Source organism: Danio rerio, chromosome 19 (assembly GCF_049306965.1).
Source record: "Danio rerio strain Tuebingen ecotype United States chromosome 19, GRCz12tu, whole genome shotgun sequence".
Lineage (NCBI taxonomy): Eukaryota > Metazoa > Chordata > Actinopteri > Cypriniformes > Danionidae > Danio > Danio rerio.
In genome coordinates, this window is record NC_133194.1 from 17,381,621 (window position 1) to 17,404,600 (window position 22,980).

General features: G+C 35.9%; 1 protein-coding gene across 8 annotated transcripts in view; it reads left to right on the forward strand.

Annotated features, from left to right (window-relative positions):
* Positions 1 to 364: 364 nt before the first annotated feature.
* The window catches only part of ptprua (protein tyrosine phosphatase receptor type Ua), a 434,849-nt gene continuing 412,233 nt past the window's right edge, over positions 365 to 22,980 (forward strand). For all 8 annotated transcript variants that reach the window (XM_005159552.6, XM_009294143.5, XM_009294142.5 and 5 more), the window contains exon 1: positions 365 to 522. In XM_005159552.6, coding sequence (XP_005159609.1) covers positions 453 to 522 — 70 coding nt within the window. In that variant the 5' untranslated portion in view covers positions 365 to 452. The remainder of the gene's footprint in view (positions 523 to 22,980) is intronic.

A 22,980-nucleotide genomic window follows, 5' to 3' on the forward strand; every position in this document is an offset into this window, starting at 1 on the left:
AATTTTTAGTCCTTCACATTTGATTTTAGAATGTGTGAAGGAAATTACAAGGATGTAGACAATGTGAGTAGCCTACTTTACAACAACTAGCTTTTACCTTCCTACCCACTTCTACACTAGTTCAATTTAAATCTCTCGACAAACAACTCAAAACGAACCACGCGAGTTGATGAACCAAATCTCTGCAAATCCAATCTCAGCAGCAGTTGATAGGAAAATGTGTCGTGATTAACCGCAGAGAGGCGCCATAGTCCTTTCTCTGTTCAGCGAGTACATCTGGTGGAGTTCTAAGGGGGTTTAATAGTTTGTCGTGACGTCAGCGGGCAGATCTGGGGTCTGTGCGGCGCGTTTCTGGATGAAACTCAGTGGCGCAGCAGCAGGATATTTACCACACTCTACCACACTCGCTCACTGTATTTCACCTGTCTTTACCTGCTGGGCTAAACGCTGCAATGAATCTGTGCGCTGTTCTGCTGTTTCTCATCGCCAGGGTCTGTGCGGAAAGTCTGGAGGGGCCAACAGGTAAGACGCGAGTGTTTCAGAGACTTTTGATATCATAGTATCAAATCAATAGACTTTACACATAAACTGCACTGGGAATTACAGAAAAGTCAAACCAGACCATGGAAGGCTTTCTGTCTCTTACAGACGTGGTGAAAAGTTTAATTAAGTTTTAAGTTTCTTTTTGTATTAAATTTTATATTAAATTGAGTTGATTAACGGATGAGCGTTTCATACCGAATGTTTGCTGAAAGCAATGACATAGGAGTTTTGAGAAGTGAGTTTCGAAAACGTTTTTCTTCAGTCGGTCGAGATTCGAGTCTGTATGACTGTAACCTCTCAAGTATATGAAATCCCAATGATCCTTTGTGACAATAGGGTGAAGACTAACAATTTTAGTGCGTATAGATGTTTTGATAGCGTCAGGAGTTCAAGTAAACTCAAAAATTAACTGGCCGTGTTAAAATGATACTCAACTTAAAGGGGGAAATAGGTTACACACGTTCCTTTTTGAAAATATTCTGTGGAAATATATATATATATATATATATATATATATATATATATATATATATATATATATATATATATATATATATATATATATATATATATATATATCTATATATATATATATATATATATATATATATATATATATATATATATATATATCACAGTTGAAGTCTGAAGTCAAAATTATAAGCCCCCTGTTTTTTCCCCAATTTCTGTTTGACGGAGAGAAGATTTTTTTTCAACATATTTTTAAACATAATAGTTTTAATAACTAATTTCTAATAACTGTATTATTTTATCTTTGCCATGATGACAGTAAATAATATTTTACCAGATATTTTTCAAGACACTTCTATACAGCTTAAAGTGACATTTAAAGGCTTAACCAGGTTAATTAAGTTAACTAGGCAGGTTAGGGTGATTAGGCAAGTTATTGTATAATGATGGATTGTTCTGTAGACTATCAAAAAATATATAGCTTAAAGGGGTTAATAATTTTGACCTTTAAATTGTTTTAAAAAAAAAAAATTAAAACAGTTTTTATTCTAGCCGAAATAAAACAAATAAGACTTTTTACAGAAAAAAAGAAAAAAAACATCAAACCTCCTGTGAAAATGTCCTTGCTCTGTTAAACATAAATTGGTAATTTTTTTAAAAATAAAATACAATTCAAAGGGGGCTAATAATTCTGACTTCCACTGTATATACACACAGATATTTGTTGTTTGTTGTTATTACTTATGTTTAATTGTAAACATGTTTGATTGTTGATATAGTTAAAGTTGTTTGTTGAATGATCATGCACTACTTTACTATTTGTTATTATAAAAATGTCTTATTCATTCATAGATTGATGTCTGTCATAAATTAAATCTAGTATTTAATTTGAGTTCAGACTTTGTGAGTAAGGGTATAAGAAAAGGAATGCCCTGAGGATGTGCTTCTGTCAGACTCCCAGTATACGGCTCAATATTTACATTTTCTTTCTGCTTGTTTAATATCTCTTGCTTTCACTTTCATGACATCAAATATGATCGCTGAAGCTGCTCTGGCTTTGCTTGTCAGGTCCTGTTGTGGTTTGTGGAAGGATTTTTGAGCTCCTGGATCAGCTTCAATTCTGTTCCCATCAAATAAATGTGTAAAGACTGTTAAACAGCGAACATCCATCAATCTATCCGCTCTTTAAATGCTTGTCCTGTGTACAGGGTTAAAGAGATGAGCCTATCCCAGTGTCTTGGGACGTAATTAATGGATACTTTACATGTAATAAAAGGGACCAATGTAGCCTGCAGTAAGGAATTTAACTATTAAATAAGTAAATCTTACTATAAAATGATCTGAGCATTACAAATGATTTCCATTTATGTCACTTAATGTACTGATTCATTTATAATAAATTATGTATTTGACTAGGGGGGGAAATCAGAATTTAGATTTTACCACATGAAGCACATTTCAGCTTATATCAAAACACGTTTTTAGTACACGCAGTGCAGTTTTTCCTTGTTTACTATCAACATAATTTCGTTCCATCTATTTGATGGCATTTATATTTTGTCAGAGCAACCGTTGGACTGTTTACTCATGGATTTCAGCAAGCTTACTGCATGTATAGCGATGTTAAAGTCGATTTTTCTGTGTCTTTGAAGCATCCTTCATACTGTCAGATTACAGCATCACACAGTGGGGTGTGTGGGAGGTAATGAGACCTGAGTGCAAGTTCACTTCACTGACACTCTGACAGCGTATGTGTGTGTGTGTGTGTGTGTGTGTGTGTGTGTGTGTGGCTGCGATTGGGGGCGAGGAAGGTTACAGAGGGTCTCTCACTGCAGTAATCCAAATGAAAGTGAGTGGGCATTTCAGAAAATGCGTTCAAGGACACAGAACGTTGCACACTAGGCATTGCTAGGTTGTAAAGGAATAGGTCACTTCAAAATGACAATTTTCTTTTTAATTATATGTTTTTTTTAACATTTATTGTGTAATTATTGTGCTTTTTTATATACAAAACTTGTTCAAAGCTACAATGGCAGTCATGCTCAAAATAAAAACAAACAAATGAATAAAAAAACAATAAAAACATAAAAGTGTTTATTATGATTTTGCCTTACAAATCTTTGAAAGCCATATGGCTTAATTTGTTATCCAATGTTAATTTTCCACTCTGTTGCAGCTCTAAAATGTCATCCATCATTCCACATGTTCAAAGACACAAGCTTTCAAGCGTTATTTTTTTCATTGGTGTTCGGTTGGTGTCAACATTTTAATTGTTAAATGGGATGTAAATGACATTTTAGAGGATAATCAAACATTAGAAGATTGGCAATAAAACAACCTGGCCTGTTTCTCATCTTGTAGCTTTAGTTTACAGCAATAATTTTGTAAACAAGTTTTGTATACAAGTTTTGCAAATAAACAATGCCAAATTTATCTCTGTTTTCTCAGATCTGTTAAAATGACTAAAACCTTGTACTAAATGTGTCAGGATTGGTGATTTCACTGTGTAAAAAAACACAAAAACAGATTACTTTCAACATACTGTACAGTCCTGTTGGCCATCATTTTATTTTTGGTTGCCAAGTAAGCACAAGGCTGCTTGGTGGTGCAGTGGCTAGCACTATCACCTCACAGCAAGAAGGTAGCTGGTTCGAGCCTCCGCTGGGTTAGTTGGCATTTCTGTGTGAAGTTTGCATGTCCTCCCAAGTACAAACACATGCACTATATGTGAATTGGATAAGCAAAATTGTCCGTACACTCTTAGAAATAAAGGTGCGCGAGCTATCGCTGTGGTGGTGTCTTTTCAAAATGTGTACTTAAAGGGTCTATATTGGTACCTTAAAAGTATATATTAGTACCTACAAATTTAAAGAGAAAAACATTTGTACTTTTTAGGTACTAATATGTACCCTTGAGGTATTAATATGGACCTTTTAGCCACAAATTTAAAAAGGTACCACCCCAGTGACAGTCCGCGTACCATTATTTTTGAGAGTGTAGTATATGTGTGAATGAGTGTGTATGGATGTTTCCCAGTGATGGGTTGCAGCTGGAAGGGCATTTGTTGCGTAAAACATATGATATGCTGGATAAGATGTTGGTTCATTCCGCTGTGGCAACCCCAGAATAATAACGGGACTAAGCCAAAAAGAAAATGAATGAATGAATGAATGAATGAATCAAAGTACACTCAAAAAAGCGTACCGCTGCTTGTTCAATCTACCTGTTTAAAATTAGCTGAAACAACACAATTCTTAAAGTTTCTTTAGCCAATTTATTTGTTTTATGTTTAGTCCTTTTCAATTTGTAAACCATTAAGTTAACTTAATTGTTTTGTGTTGGGACAACATGAAGGAATTATGTTGGTCCAACTATTTGGTTAGGGGATTTGTAGTTTCCATTATTCTTTGCATAGGATTAATTTAAGAGAGGAAATTGTTGACAATAAAAGTATTCTTAGGTGTTTAAAGTTTATAGAAAGAATTGTTAGAGTTTAATCTTTATTCAGTTTGAAGATTTAAAAGAGTTTCATGTAATGTTTCATGTAATGTAATGTTTTGAGATTACCACCTCGCACTTTTGCTTTTTGGTGTTCAATTAGCAAACATGCAGTTTGTTGCTTTGCTCAGTGAGCAATAACTGTCCTGACATTAGTTCTGAGATCAGTTTCAATCAATTGTATATGTAACTTATGAAATATGCTCAGGCTCTTTTAGTTGATTAAGAATAACTTCAAATAAAACTAAGAGACCTTGAAATATATGACACATAGACATAAATTATATTAACAAACTCAAAAGTTAAATAAAAATACAAATTTAAACCTTTAAAAATAAAATCACGTTTGATTTTAACGTTAAAATCACGTTTGACCAATTCAATTGTGTAAATAGTTTTCTTTTAGTTGGTGCTAAACAAAATTATTGGATGGAAATTGAGTTCTTCCAATTAGTTTTTTTTTCAAGTGTACTCATGCATAGCCACAGACCAAATTGAACATATAATACCATTTTAAACTTATTTAAGTTTATACCAACTGAAGAGAGCACATATTCAGAAGCTTGCTCTTTTAAACTTTGTGTATAATATTTTCAGGCCTCAGGTTTGTTGTTGTGTAAATTAATGACCAAACATAATTATAACTTCCCATTTTTAGTCAAGTCACTTTTATTTCAGTAGTGCTTTATAAAAAAAAAGAAAATGATTTTGTCAGCAGTTTTATAAATATAAATCGGCAATAAGTGTGAAGTTCTGTCAATGTGAAAGATATTCAATACATCCACAATTTGTTTTGTTTGAGTCGGTTCAATGATGATTCAGTTCAGTTTAACATGAATGTCACTGTTAAAGAATGTGATTCAACTTTAGCGCATTAGTTGATAATGCTGTTTTGTAAATTGCGGCTAAACAGACTTTGTTCCGAAAGATCACCTGTTAAATTCCAAAAGTAAAAAAGTGAAGCTGAACACACTTTGCGTTCTTGCTAAGCACATAGTGTTTAGGGACAGTTTGCTCACTTGCACATCTTGGCTTTGAATTACATTTGCAATATAATACCACCTATTGCTCTATCTCACTGCCTTTTGACAGTTACTGTACAGTTAAGCTAGCCTTTGCACTTTGGCAACCTGAACTAAATGCTTGCAGCTTCTCTTTTGATTCTCATGTCGCATTATTTAACTGCCATCTAGAGATACAGTAGTGAAAAGTCTTTTCCTGAATGAAGATATGAGTGAATGATTGAACTGATGTGTTGGACAAATATCTATTTTTGATTCTGCTGGATACTTTATTGCAATTGGCCAAAAGTGACATGTCAATGGTAGCAGTCAAATGTTAGCATAATTAATATAGGCTTTTGAATGGTCAAATCATGAAACTAACTTTGACTCTTTTGACTCTGATATCGAAAAATCAGACAAATCAGTATGCTGTTTTATACATACATACTTTCTGTTTGTTGTGAATATGAATATCCGTCTGCTACTGGTTGAATATATAGTCCTGTATATAACTAACACATTTTTTGGGATGCCATGTCAGTTGGATTACAGTGTTTATGCTTTTTTAAGGAAATCAATGTGCATACAATGTTGCATACAAGTTTGCTGAAACCATGATATACTTTTGCATGACAGAATTGTATTGAAAACACCAAGAGATGCTACAGATAAGGAGAGATTGATGAGTAGAAAAACTCCAGATGAAAGAATCGCACTAGAGCAGTATCCTGAAACCCCCAGCAGCCCACCAGAGTCAGCAGAAAAGAGCAAGAGTAGGTGGTTGATATTATGAAGGAGGGCAGCAGAGGGCAATCGCTGGGCTATTCATTCTCTCAAACGCTTTCACTCAGTACAGCGGCCTTACTGTCTTCAGAGGCTTTGAAGCTTTGCGCTCACGCTGCCCTCAGTTTTAATTCATTGTTCCTAGCCGATCTTTTGAACTGAAGCGCTGAAGTAGAATTTTAGTTGTCCAGTGTTTCCAATATTTCTTTCTAATGCAGTGCTGAACTTGATATATTTAATTTTCAATAAAATAGTTATTTACTGATAAAAATGTTATATACTGTATATAATAGTTATACACTGATCAAAAAATATAGAAAATACAATTGATGTTGCATAAGATTTCACTTTCATATTAATGCTTTGAAAGCATTGTAACTTCATAATAATCCATAAATCATGCTTACTAGATTACAAAATTATTAACCATAAAATGTAATTATATACAGTTGTATTCAGAATTATTAATCCCCCTGAATTATTATCCCTATGTTTATTTTTTCCCCAATTTCTGTTTAACGGAGAGATTTTTTCAACACATTTCTAAACACAATAGTTTTAATAATCCATTTCTAATGACTATTTTATTTTTGACGTAATGACAGTAAAAATATTTTACTAGATATTTTCAAGACACTTCTAAATAGCTTAAAGTGACATTTAAAGGCTTAATTAGGTTAATTAGGTTAACTATGCTATAATTATTATTATTATTATTTTCATAGTATTTCCTAATATACTTTTCTGTTGGAGAAAGTCATTCACTTTTTTGGTGTTTTTTTTTTTTAGTCTTGGGCCATTTAATAGTTATAAAAAACATTGTTCACAATGATTTGCTAAATTAACCTGATTTGCCTTGTTAACTTAAGTAACTTTAATTTACTTAAGCTTAATTAGCATTGAGGTTAAGCTGAACACTAGTATCTTGCAAAATAACTAGAAATATGATCCTGTCATAACAGCTAAACCAAAATACATAATTGTTTTTTAGAAATCAGTTATTAAAACTTTTATTAAATATTAAAAATGTCTTTCTGTTAAACAGCACGTGGGAAATATTTGAAAAAAAGAGGGCTAATAATGTTGCCTTTAATAGACATATGCCATATGCTATAATTACATATGCTATGCATATTTTAAAAGGAGCATTTAATATCTGCAATATAATTTTATTTTAGCATATAGATGTTTTCAATTGATTCATCAGCAGGTAGATGTTACAGAATAAAAGGCTGACTGTAGTTAACTCAGAATGGGCTGATTAACACAAAACTGTAAAAACAGTGATGTAATTAAAATCACAAGATTCATTTACAAAAATCATCCTGCATTGACTTTAATATAGGCATGAATGATACCTCAAATCAATATATCCAGATAATGAACATGTATGTTATTGCTATCATGGGCACTTCAGAATACTGTAAATAATGAAGTTATATGTAATCTTTTAGCGTGTAAAGATTTTAAAAATATTCACATTGTTTATAACTGCGCCAAATGCTTGGAGACTTCATTGGTAATAAACTTTATAGTTTTGAACATTTTCACATTGTAATCTGGCCTAATACATGCTAAAATATCGATTGAAAATTTGTTAATTAGCTAAACTCACTGAAATCTGCAAAATCTTTTATTACTCTTAGATCGTGTTAACTTCTTATTTAATGCCTAATAACGCATTGTAGACTTATACTGCCTGCAAGGCCACAGTGCAACAAATCACCTGCAGTTACAACAAAGGTGACTAAAACAATGTTTCTCAAAGCACTGTCTGTCAAAACCCTCTGCCGATAGGCCTGCTTAGCCGATTATCAAGCTGAGTCTCAATTTCCAACTGCACTCTATTGTCAACAATGCATGAAATGGACCTAAAATCATTGAGAATGGACTGTGAATGAAGATTGCAAGAATTATTGGGCTGGCTAGACAAATTAAGATTCATGATGCATCACTTAGATGGTTGAAGGCAGATATGTTAATTACCATCAGAGGGAAATGCCCCTGGATGCACCGTTGGGCAGAGACAGGATGGTAGCGGTGCTGTAATGTTGTAGATGTTTCTTGGGACACTTCAGTCCACACTATCCCAGCAGCACTATCCCTTACAACTGTCAGGTCTCTGGACCATCACTACAGACTGCACCAGATGCACCCATTGATGGCAACAGGATAATGTGCCATGCAACATTGAGAACTGGAGGACCTGCTGTTGACATAACAGTACCAAATTCCCAAGGAGAAATGAAATTACTGGCTCACTGCTTCATGGGCTAATGGAGGTCCCAGAGGTTATTAGGTAGGTGGTCATAATGTGTCATGATTACCTCACTCATCACAGCAATATGCCTCATTGTTTATATTGTATGTATAATGTAGTAATCTTACAGTATATATGTAGCCAGTTAATAAAGTCATGCAATAGAAGCTTCATTAAGCCTGGTTTTAAAATAATTAAATACTTACAAAACTAAAATGAAGAAACAAAAGTTTTTATTTGATAACTGGAAAGAAATGTTTGAACAATATACTGATGCCGGGCGATGCAGTGGTGCATTAGGTAGTGCTGTCGCCTCACAGCAAGAAGGTCGCTGGGTCGAACCTTGGCTCAGTTGGCGTTTCTGTGTGGAGATTGAATGTTCTCCCTGGATTCGCATGGGTTTCTTCTGGGTGCTCTGGTTGCCCCCACAGTCCAAAGACATGCGGTACAGGTGAATTGGGTGGGCTAAATTGTCCGTAGTGAATTAGTGTATGTGTGTGTGGATGTTTCACAGAGATGGGCTGCGGCTGGAAGGGCATCCGCTGCGTAAAAACGTGCTGGATAAGTTGGGGGTTTATTCCGCTGTGGCGACCCCAGAAAAAGGGACTGAGCCGACAAGAAAATGAATGAATCAATGAATATACTGATGATTCTAGACTTTATTGTTGATAATTGTCAGGAATGTTGGACCATTATTGCCTTTTTAGCATATAAGTAGGACACAAACTAGCCAGACAGTAATGTGTGAATTGTGAAGTGGACTAAATCTATGTAAACATAAAAAATTCGGTGTTTTTTAGTAAGTGTAATTTTTTGGCTTTTATTCTTGCTAATAAAGAAAAAAAAAATACTGTATATATTTGTAGTAACTCATGTTCTGTTGTCATTAATATTTTAAGGTTCAAGTTTAACACCTGTTAGCTTTAATTGTGTGGGAAAACTGGATAATTTGGAGCTTTTGTCAGCTTATTTCATCTTTCGGGTTTAAAATAATTTTGGGGGTGGGATCAAAATCGGTGCTGTATATATTTATATATTAGGGATGTAACGGTATCAGAATTTCACGGTACGGTAATACCTCGGTATGAATGTCACGGTACGGTATTTATTGAATCATTTACAGGAAAAAACAAAACTTATGAAAATACTCCAAAAAAGTGCCAAAAGTGTCAATGACATACAAATTAGCCATCTATCTGTAAGCTTTGAAACAGGAACTTCAATTTTAATAACAAAAAATTATTAAACCATGTAAAAAAATAAAGTTTCAATTTAGTATTGTTAAAAACTCATCACATTCAACATTTAATCACACTCAGCCCATCTACCCAGATGAGAGCTCTGCTAGTCGGACTTCTCATCAAGCATCTCCCGCTGGATCTAATCTCACTATATTTATTAAACGGGATATTTCATTTATCTTGTTGTCTTTATCTAACGACATATTCCCTGACTTTGGGCATTGGAATCTATTACTTGTTCTCAGGTAACGTGTTTTGGCTGAGCGCAAAGATAAGTTAATGATTAATGTAACCACGTACATTCTGTATATTGACTGATCGCCTTTATTTCCTATAATGTATAAACTTATTGTATGTTATACTTTTAAAATGGCCATTATCGATTCTTAAAACTGATACTCAGCAAAAGAGAGGCTGTGTTTCGTATTTTCACTGAAATTGAAAGGAGGCAGTTGTTATCGGCTCCGTTTTGTTATAAATATCCACACAGTGAAGATGACGCTCATCTTATGCAGCACGGCGCCTCAACATTTCTGCTGTCTAAGTTGCTAATATTAAAATGAAAATAGGCAGTTCCTTAAATCATGTTTACATTTTATTGTTGAGAAAGTGAAACAACGAAGCCAGGGTGATGTGAATGAAGTTATAAAGTACACTGTTCCCTTTGAAGATTTACCCGTGTCCTCGGTATAATCTGCTTTTCCATATCAAACTGAGAAGAAGAGACTGCAGCCTTGATCAAACTTGCGAAGTCTGAACTTACACGGAGATAATGCAGGACTGACCTGTGCGTGTAAAGCAGGTCGCACACCAGAAGCGACGCTCGGCGGCGCGCCACGCAGCGCCATGTATTTTAGAATTCTAATCATAGGTTTCTATCAGGATACACACACCGGCGCCGCAAGTCGGCGGCTGTCGGCGGCGCCCGGCGACGGCTCAGGACGCAGTTCATTTTTCAGCCGCGCCACAGAGCGCCATCTGATTAGTTTCATGTTAAATATCATTCGAATGTGCGCGTCTGGTGTGCGATACTTTAATCTGTCATGTACGCGCCGTGTCGCGGCGCTTCTGGTGTGCGACCTGCTTTAGAGTTTTCCAGCTCTTTTCATCCCCGCTTCTAGCAGCACACTCCATTTCCGCATTACTGGATCTGTAGCAACAACAGACCGCAAGGGATGATGGTCAAGCATGGGCTGATGGCAATTGTAGTTTTCGTTACCTCCCGTTCGCTTCATTCGCCTGAGCAAATTTTCTCAGAAGACCTATAGTTTTAACGAGTCATGCGACTTCGGTAATATCGAAAAAAATTAATATTGCGGTATGACGGTATTTACAATACCGTTACATCCCTAATATATATATATATATATATATATATATATATATATATATATATATTTATATATATATATATATATATTTATATATATATATATATATATATATATATATATATATATATATATATATATATATATATATATATATATATATATATATACTGGTTAATTTGCAAGATACTAGTAATCAGTTTAAGGTGCAATTTAAATGCTAACTAAGGTTAAGTCAATTAAATTTAATTAAGTTAACTAGTCCCTGCTTCTTAATTATTCATGAGAGTGAATAATTAAGTTAGTTTTCATGATCGACTGTCATGAAATGCATGAATGCTGTCAGGGCCGATACAGCAAATCTGTTTATGTTCAGCTAGCGTTTTTGTTGGGAGAGCTGTACGAAAATTAGACAATGGCGGACGTTGTATTTTATCAGTTGAGTTTGTCGCCCAACTGTATATTGCTGTGTTCGCTTATTTTTAAAATCCTCCATATCACCGATAGGGCTAATGGTTGAAATAGACAAGGCAAGAGATCTGCTGCACTGCTATCCACTGTGTCTGCATTCAGACCCAGGTCTGAGGAGGAGAGAATCCTTTATAGTGTTTATATAAACATGATTGTCTTTACAATGATAAAACAAATTGTGGTTATGTGTAAATAAAATTATGAATATGTAGCAGGGCATTAAATTGCTTACTTTATTTCTTTGCATTTTAACTTTGTAAACTATAAAATCATAGGTGTCCTCACAGTTTGTGTCTCATTTTGTGAGCCAACTGACAACAGCTCCCCACTTTCTCCCCTGCTCTGTTGGCCACGCCCACTCCTTCCTCTGCTCAGAGAGCCCCATGCCCATTATGAGGCATTTTTTTTTTTTTTTTAATTTTGAGGTAGACTTGAACCAAAATAGGAGAGTTTCATGGCCCTTTAACTTTAATATTTAAAACTGTCCAAGAACAAAAGCAGTATGGATCAAAGTTTGATTTAAAAAATCTTGAATGATTCTAAAAGTCTTTATAATCATAAAAAAAAAATAATAATAACTAGTTAAAAATCTTGAATGATATTAATGATATAATGTATTTCCGGAAACTTTCTCTACTTCTCTGTTTATCTGTCTGACTTTATGGTGGGTTTCTTTTGACCGCCCCCTGTTCTTTTAAAGAATATCACTATGGCGAACACGTCAAGTGTAAAAGCCTCGTTCATTATTTGTGAGGTGCGCGTGCAGTCAGCGGAGGTTCAAGACGCGGCGCCAGGCAAAAGTATAAATCAGCCTTGAGAAAGCAAAGGCTGTCTTTTTGCTCATAGTTCCCATTTCAATTTTCCATCAGTATCCCTTTTAGAACATTGCGCTAAATTGGGCAAGTTGTTACAGTGTGGCTGTGTTTGCATATTGAAATCTTGTCTAGTCATATCATGTTGCTCCACGTAAATTTTTTTATTTATTCCTTTTTTTTATCATGCAGGATCTACACTAATCATCTTCACACGCGCATGTGGCATGTCACTTTTCATTTCTGTATGAGAATAGACAGCACTTAGAGATCTCACACCACTGCATCTCTGCGCTACACTCACCTGCAAGGCATTATGGGATAGCATCAGTTCTCACCTCCAGGTGCTGTCACTGCATTGTTGCTTTTGTTGCTCCCAAAAGCCATTACGGGATAGATGGTGTTCTGCCAGTGGGGTTTACCCACCCTGTTAGATCCTGTCACATAGTGTTTAGATGCCTACCTATCCTCAACCAGCATCCTTCCTCACAGCATCATCAAGGCAAAATACTTTAAAATTAAAAATGAGCCATTATTATCTTCTATTTAATTTTGTTTTAGCATATAGATGTTTTTAATTGATTCTTCACAGGTGGATATTACAGAAAAAAAGGCTGTAGTTAACTCAGAATGGGCTGATTAACACTAAACTGTAAAAACAGTGATGCAATTAAAATTACAAGATTCATTTACAAAAATCATCCTGCATTGACTTTGATATGGGCACAAATGATACTTCAAATCATGCAGATATTTAATCAGAGTTTTTTTTTATCTCTCCCTTAATCAGGCTTTCACTTTGTACTTGGCAATGAAAAAAAAAAAAACATTAAGTTAGCTTGAAAGAGGCTATTGGACTTGAGCCAATTAGCAACCTACTACAAAGTAAACAGAACTCTTAGCAACTGCATTACATGTCCTTGCAACCACTCAAAACACCCAGTGCACAGTGACATACAAGAGCACCCAAAACACCTTTACAAAAGTCCTGGAAACAATACAGAACACCCTAGCTACCAGACAGCTTTATGCTCATAATGATACCTCAACTAAGCTTTTCACTCATCATAGCACACATGCTGCTGATGATGTGACAATTAAAGTAATTTGATTTGATTTGACCAACAGTCTATACACAACATGGTACCATGCTCAAATCACACACAACAATCATAGTAATTCCTTTACATGACCTGGCAACCATCCAGAGCACCATAACAGGTACATATCAACAGTATAACTGTGCTTTTAAAAGCAACCACCTACAACTCCCTAGAAACCACAAACTGCAGCAATATGCGAAAACACTGTAGCAGCTACATACTGTATCACTGCCCCAGAAACCACCAGAACTTGAATTAACTTGCAACAGCTACTTGCAACCATTAACAAACCCCCCATACCCCCCAAAATCAATAAATAATAATAACTACTAATGATAGTCAAAACACCTACACTTTAGCAACTGCATAACACCCTAACTACCATATATCTACCTTTTAAATACCTCAAACCCTATAGCCTTGCTATAATAACGATCAAGCATGTTTCTCTTGTAATGACCAACATCTTAATAGCTATGAACTGACATGTTAAAAATACTAAATATGCCTTAAGAAACAGTTAGCAATGTCTCGTTAACTACTGAGAATACCCTATAAGACCTATATTGCTAATTTCTATTGAGCCATACAGTTCAGTATATCAGCATAGTAACAGTATATTATAGGTGCTACATCATCTTGTTTTATCCAAGCGGCAACCTCCCGCTCTCCCTCAGGAAGCCAATACGGAAGTAACTAAAACTGCAATTCATGCGAAATTCCGCTAGTCCTGGCCGCTCCTGGCTCCAAAACAGAGCAAATTTCAATTGAGGCCACTGTTAGAATGGCCAACTTTACAGCAGAAAAAAAGGTGTTTACAGCCTGGTACAAAAAAAGATTTTGGTTAATACAGGTAATATTACCCTTCATGACAACTGTGAGGGGGGTGAATTTTTTTATAACTCATCCGTTTCCTTTATATTAAGTTATATTAAGTTTGCATAATTAAGGGAGTGGCCACTTGAGCGACAGCTTGGTCTCGTTGGTTGCCATCACGTCACCTCAGCTGAAACCTGCAGTTTAGCCACTGAACTCGGCATATTTATCGTATTTCTGTGTTGTTTTATGTGGCTTTACACACTCAACTGCCTTTTGGACTTGTTTCCTACAATTATTAGATGGCATGGCATGCTGAGTGAACTTAATTGTGCTCACAAACCATTCACGTGGCCTCCGTTTCCCATGTGAGTAAAGTTATATACTTATATACCATCTCTATGCATGTATTTGTTTTATTTAAGATCATTTATCGTTTATATTTATATTTAGAGCTGTAATGCACTCCAGAGTCTGTCAGATTGATTATCTGTGGGCTCTAGATCAGTCATCTGAAGCGTTGTCATACAGTGTTATGCTGGATTTCATCAATAGTCTTACATTAACTAACACAGACTATATGAAGAGTTTGGAAGTAATTCGCGTTTTCCTCCTGTTGAAAAACGTCATAAGAACAATGTTTAGTGGCTCAATGTATTACAGCAGTGTTTTTAAAAGTCTAAACACTTTATTAATATAGTATACAACCAAGCACAAGTGGTCAGAATACAAACGAGTCACAGGTGATAAAGTATTAAGCGTTTCTCCCAAAGTAAAGTGTGTCTGAACCAGGTCCAAGCTAAATGCTAGCAGGTGTCTGTAGCTCCGCTCACTCTCCGCCTCTTTGCCCTTGTTTGGGATCCCGCCATGGGTGTGATGACACGTGAACAAAATGGCGATGGTTGGCCGCGCCTACTTGTGGCTTCTTTTGCGCTCTTCAGAAACCTATGGGTGACGTCACGGATACTACATCCATATATTTTACAGTCTATGGTTTTATCCTACCCCTTTTCAAAGCACCATCCAACAGAATATCACATGCTAATCCTCTTATGTGACCAACCCGGTTTATTTGGTGGGCATGGTGTTTGCCAGAAAGGTAATAGTATCATTTAAGGTGGATAGTATCAATCGGTGTAATTCTCATGTGAAGAATAAAGTTATTGGATCCATTCACATATTGTGTCTTCAAGTTCACAATTTCAAAGGTAGACTTGTCAAACTTTCTTACATAATATGTGTGAACGAATAAACAATGGAGGACATACCATACACATTTACTTGTTTCATGACTGATTATAGACAAGAAGCTTTGTTTGAGCTCAGGTTGGGTTTAAGCATGGTTCATTGGTTCACACTGTCATTGTATTATTATATTGTCATATATTGGCTGAGTATTAAAAATGACACTTGCTGTGTTGTCATTTCCCTCATAGGATGCACAAGAGAAAATATTATGTAACCCAATCAGCATTCTTCATTGAGTCTAGCTCCACTCTTTCAATACCATACTATTTTGCATAGTACACTTACAAAAAGTGGTGTAGTATGCTTCCCTATTATAGTATATTTTAAACACAGGCTCATTCTGAAAAGGCAGACCTATATACAGTACATTTCTGTAGATTGTAAATTATGTAGCCAGAAATATGTGTGACTGCATTTCATTTTTAAAATGAATGCTACACGGTGGTTTGACGCCATTTTCAAACTTACCAGCTGAATGCATACCTCAGTATGGACAGCTTTCCTGCTGTTTGTCCTGTTAGCTCGCCATGTACGTCAGCGGACTTGAGATGAAACGAGTTGACAACGACAACAGGGTTTGAGTCTGGTGAAGAATGGTTCCAGAAAGCAGGTAAAACAAAAACAAGGCAAAAAATAAAAATAAAAAAACAAGTAAATAACAGGGTGAGGCAACACGGTGGCGCAGTTAGTATGCAACATAACATAGTAGCTGTCGCTTCACAGCAAGAAGGTCACTGGATCAAGCCTCAGCTGGGTCAGTTGGCATTTCTGTGTGAAGTTTGCATGTTCTCCCTGCATTCAAGTGGGTTTCCTCCAGGTGCTCCGGTTTCCCCCGTAGACCAAAGACATGCAGTACAGGTGAATTGGGTAAGCTAAATTGTTCATAGTGTATGAGTGTGAATGAGTGTGTTTGGATGTTTCCCAGAGATGGGTTGCAGCTGGAACCACATCCACTGTGTAAAACATATGCTGGATAAGTTGGTGGTTCATTACGCTGTGGCGACCCCAGATTAATAAAGGGACTAAGCTGAAAAGAAAATGAATGAATGAATGAATGAATAACAGAGTGGTAATGTGATAAAGTCTGAAAACGTGGTAAATATCAGGCGAGGGCTTCTCTTTTTCTGGATTGCTTTTGAAAATTGTTGGTTGGGTTTAGGGAAGTGGGTGGGCAGGTAAGTCAATACAATTGGTTGGGTTTAGGGAAGGAGGAGGGTGGGAGGAGGAGGGTCAATCGACTGGTCAGTCAGTCAGTCAAACAGTCATCTCCAAAATGTATATAGAGGTATGTTTTCAGAATGAGCCTTGGATGTATTTTTCACAACTTTTGACAGTATTTATAACATAATATAATTATTTAATATAAATAATTGCATACTGCACTGTACTGTACTGATACCACTTAGAGGAAATGAGCCCACAGAAGTATACTACATCGTAAAATGTGTATTGTCTTCAGTATTACATTGACAAGCAAAAAGGCACTTCAACCGACAGAACAGAACAATACACACAATATTTTTTATTTTAGAATTTAAATATGTATTTTCAGTTTATAACATGCTCAGCTATTGAATATGCTTATAAATTGATACAGTAGAAACTTTTACATTTTTAGTTGAAAACAGTTTCTTGTAAATAAATCAATCAGAGCACTTTAGCAACTGCAAAGCAATATTCCACTGTGACATCATGGTGGTGAGTTTTGTGTGGGCAAGCATGTAAAATGTATACAGTACTTCAGTTTTGCTGCGGTTGTGACAGACATGCTGAATTGAAACTCTTGAACACACACGCACACACAAACATAATCTCACTCTCATCTCGCCGGCAAATTGGCTGAACTCCAGCTGCTACCGTAGCAACATGGAAAGTATGAGAGTGAGAGAGTTCTGAGACTCCTAAACTGCTGAAGACACTGTTGCCCTCAGTGCCCCTACACTTACTCCTAAAAACACACATACATTTGAAAAAACTTGAAAACTAACCTCCTCATGTCCTTCAGAATTGCTGATGGTTCATCGTTTGGCAAGCATCACCTTAACCACACAGCTGTCTAAACAATTGTCCAAACAAACATAAAGGATTGTAAATCTGTTCACCTAAAGTCTACCGTCATTTACTCAGTGTCAAGTCACACATTTACCAAATAAATGTGAGAAACAACATGACAAAATACATATAAACACAAATTTAAATATGTGCAAGGTTGCACAAATATGTTGAATGAGGTTAGAGTAGAAGCTGTGAATAACAGTTTAAATGATATGGCATCAATCTGGGTTAAATGGAATTTAGAAAAGCATTTTATATACAAAGAAAACATGTTACGTGCAAGTAAAATGTCTAATGTTTTAAACTGCTTTTGTTAAAATAAAATGTCATAATTTGGGTGAGGAAATATTCCATCATTATATAGCATTTTGTTTTTAGTAAAATTAAATAATATGCTTATTCTCACGTAAAGAAACATACAAAAGGAATAAACAAAAATAAGATGTACATGCCGAGTTCAGCAGCTAATCAGCCGGAATCAAGTGACGTGATGGAAACCCGTTTAGATCTAGCTGTCACTCAAGTGGCCATTCTCTCAATTATAGAGATTTAATATAACAAATGAAACAGATGAGTTCTAAAAAAAATCACCCACTCACAGTTGTCATAAAGTGCAATGTTAGCTACATAAATCAAAATCGTTTTTTGTACCATGCTGTAAACACCTTTTTTTTCTGCTGTAAAGTTGGCCATTTTAACATTGGTGTCAATAGAAATGTGCCCTATAGTGGAGCCAGGCCTAGCAGAACTTCGGTGATTTGCAGTTTTACTTACTTCCGTATTAGCGTCATGAGGGAAAGCAGGATGTTGCTGCTTTCAAACCTACTGGTTTAAAATATAAATGTGTTAATATTTAATGTTACAATCAATCAATCAACCAACCAACCATATTCATGCAAAATTGTAATAAATACACCTTTTATTGATGCGTATATGCATTATTTACAATTTTGGAACTTAGCAACATTTGATTGCATATATAAATCAGATGTGTGAGCTTAAACAACAAACTATCTTGCCATTTAATTTAGTTTCATTTTATTTCACATCCAGTTGAATCATTTTTATGTATAGACACACATCATAAGAAGTGTTGGCGTTATTTATTCACATATCAGCACCTTGGCATAAAGTCAGAGGCGAAGGTGACTTTGTCAGTGTGTCAGCATACTGTAACACCTGGGAAAACAGCTGTTTTTTTTTCCCCCACTGGCGACTCCTCTAGCGGACAGTGAAGTGGGCGCAATCACCCACTGAAGAGAGGTCTGTTGAAGGTTATGTAGAGACCAGGTCCAGACTGAATCTGCACACTTATGGTTTGAAAGCAATATCTCATTGATTTCAACATGTTGTTAAACAGAGATGAAAGCACTACACTTTAATTGGCACCTCAATCCATCAATAAAGGGATAGTTCACCCAAAACGGAACTTCTACCATTATTTACACACCATTTACTGGTCCTAACCAGTTTGAGTTTCTTCTGCTGGACACAAAATATTTGAACCCTAATCATTTTGATGAAAGTTCTAAACCTGTAACAGTTGACTACTTTCATAGTATTTGGTTTTCCTACTATGTAACTCAGTGGTTACAGATTTTCATCTTTCTTCTAAGTAACCTTTTTTATTGTTCAACAGGATAAAGAAATTGATAAATGTTTGGAAGCACTTAAGGGTAAGTAGTGAGCACATTGTATTTTGGGTGAACTATCCCATTAAATTAACCTAGATATTAAGTACACATGCATATGAATGTTTAACGAAAACTCAAGGGACTGAGGATATGAAAGATTTCTCTGCAGGGCAACACAATCATATATTCTTCCACACAATATGACCCATCATGCATTTTTTAAAAGTTGTACAATAGGCCATCATCTGTAATCCAGTTTTATTCTGAACCCTATATAAGGTATGATTTATGTTTTGCACATTGACTCTAAGAAATTTTGGAGACTTTGATAAAAAACACAGACCCATGCACTCCCTTCATGACCATGTGACCTCACACCCCCCTGTACATGTCTGTTGCTTTTGTTAAGGATATAGTCAGTGCGTCACAGATGTTGTTATGACTGGAGACATTATGAGTGAAACTAGGACAATAACCATGTCAGAGACGACCTCAATCAGTCAATTCATCATTATGTCAGCATCAGTAGTGTTGTTTAATGTACTGTACCAGTGCATAATTAGTATTCATAATAAAGTGTTTATTGCATTTAAATACACTCATGGAAGAGATAACTAAAAGGAATGTGTGTCAAAAGGGTGAATTTGAATGTTGGTAGTCGTGATAAAGCTTGATTACATGCAAAAAAAAAAAAAAAGTAAAAGTAAGAAAATATTTTAAAGATACATTTACATCTCGCCCTTACATAATGGGATGTTTTTTTTGTAAGTCGTTTACATTTTAAGACTTTATTTAAAAATTAAATGTTACACACATACTGTTTGCTATATGGAATGCAAAAACTTTAAAGCTCAATATCTCAAAATCATTCAGAACGCAGATAGAACCTTTTAATTCCAGGGTGATTATTTAATTACATTTAATGGCCAAAATGCCATGTGACGTAAAGTTAAACGCAAACAGATTTTCTTTACGTTGTGAGCACTTGAAAGTGTGCACCTTAATTTTGACATGCCATCCAATTATGAGTATGACACATTTTCCTGGGACTGTCAAGTCTTTTTTTATTTGCATTTTAAACACCCACAAATACTTTGCAAAAAAAAAAAGTCAAATGTCAACATATCAAGTTAATATAATGTAACACTCTTTGTTTGTATTGTACAACAAGGTCTGACTAATGAGCGGGATTGTTCTGCAAAACTATTTTAAATATTCCCGATTGCTCTGCTGTCATATAGTAATTCCCATGCACACAAGCATCCATGGAGATAAAAGTACACCCCGATATGAATGAGAAAATCAGTGAGCTAAACAATTACATTTGCAGCAACTACATTTAAAGATCAAAGATCATTTTGCTTTATTTATTCACATATTAGCACCTTGGCATTTAGAAAATCTTTATACAGTATATTTAACCAGCATATGTTTTCACAGCGGAAGCCCTTCCAGCTGCAACCTAGTACTACCAGCAACCTTCTTCCTGTAAGGCAACAGTGCTAACCACTGAGCTACTGTGTCGCCTATAGGGCGACAATTCACCCTATAGCCACAATTCACCAGCAGATAGCTCATATGTCAGTTTATAGACAAACCAACTGATCAACGTAAATGTGATTGTTCCAGTGTCCCTGTATCTGTGGTTACAGTCAGTAAACAGCTGTGAGTTTGGTGAATTGCTGACCTTTATGACCAATTACAGTCATTACTGTTGTGCATGTGAATACAATGGCAAATCAGCACTGTTTAAGAACATGCTCCACTTAAATGTTTGTGGAAAATGGACATTTTTAAAATGTACGTACCGACTGGTACCGAATTCCAGTATCGTGACAACCTCCTATACAGTATACAGGTATAATTATTGATCATATGGTTTCATCTAATGTAAAGCTAATAAATATATTTCTCTGCTATTTGAATAGCATTAAACAGACACAGAAAAGTACCAAAACCAACAACAAATTGTTACCAGAATTTAATTAGCAGATAACAGAAGTAAGAGTTCAGTGGTATTTTGACCACCAAAGTACAAAATGTCTCTGGCTTCCATAGGTAAGTAACAAAAACAAAGGTAAGTAAGTAAATGTATTTGAAGGCAAAGACGAATGAGTCAACATAACATATTTCTGGCAGTTAGTACCACCATGATACTATAGTGTTGATGCTGAGGGTGTCGCCATTTTATTTTCACATGGAAAATTCATAAAGCAAAAGTACATCTCTCAACAGGACACACAGCAGTTGAGTTACTGTATATCTTTGCAGTTTCATTTGGCTACAGTAGAGGAATAATTGACCTTTTCTAAAACACTTACTGTTACTTTTTCCAACCTTCTCTAAGTGATGTTGGCAGCCGAGGTGAATCCAAAGGGATCGTCTTATTTAAAGGGAAGGCTGAATTGATTTCACATAAGGCTGAAGTTGCTTCTTAACTGCTGATGAAGTGCAAATGTTTGAGGGACGTTTGTGGAGCGTTAGGTGGTCTGAGTAGAAGCATTCTGTCAATTCGTAAACTTGGAACAGTTTGGAGTGGCGTGTTGTAATGATGCAATCCCAGTTTACGAAGTACAGGAGTAGGAGGAAGAGGCATTGGGGAGGAGAAAGGAGCGATAAAACAGAGTATTTGGAGAAATCCTCCCACTTCTGACACTTTTGCCAACTATTTTTACACTGTGGATGGCGTCAACAAGTGGGAAAACAAAGGTTTTTTTTCGTTAATAGCATCTTTTTTAAGGGTTTGGCAGATTTGCTTGCTACAGAGAAGATGTGACGGCAGTGGGCCGAATCTAGAATGGACTTCAACATTCAGCTTTTTTGTTCCGGATACATCTTTAGCGTTCCCTTCTCAAATAACCCATCTCTGTACACTCCCACATCACGCACTCTTTTATTGTTTTCATTCCCCAGACAACCCATTATTACATGCAGAGGCGGAAAGTGGGTTATGTTTTGGAATCCAAATCTGCATTCTCTGGATCTCTCGCTTTCTCTCCGTTGTCCATTTACTTCCTTATTCATGCGTTGCATGAAAAAAAGGCAAAGTCACTTCTTAATTAAGGCCGCCAATCATTTGGAAGGGAGATTTGGATGCGTAGACAGATCCACATGGCGTCCTAATCACACTAGGCAAATCTCTATTGTCAGCACCGGATCCCGGGACAATGGAAGTCGTGGTCTGTCGCTGATTAATTGGGGGCACAGATTAGGGTTAGCATAAAGAGCGATAGATTTTTCTTTTTTTTTTTTTTTTTGCTTGCGTACACTCACTGTCTCACTTCTATTCAACAGGCAAAGTGAGAGAGAGAGAGAGAGAGAGAGAGAGAGAGAGAGAGACAGGTGGAAAGAATCAAGCTTCTTAACCCACTCTGACACCAATATGCTCGTCTTTTTGTCTGTAAACCAAAGGATGTCAAGTAAAGCTCTAGAGTCCTGCATGTTTAATTAATATTCAGTTGGAGAAGGATTAGAGAGCGACAGCAAGAGAGAGAGAGAGAGAGAGGGAGAGAGAGAGAGAGAGAGAGACGGGAAGTGAGAAGAGATAATATCACAGGCTGCATTGTGTCTGGGTTCATGCAGTCAAACTCGAGGATTAGTGACAAGTTACAGAGAGGAAGGAAAAGTTGGCCTCGGATCAGTGCAGAAACTATGAGACTTCTAGAATAATCTGAGGTGAATCTTCATTTGTGCTCTCTGGGATTTGAACT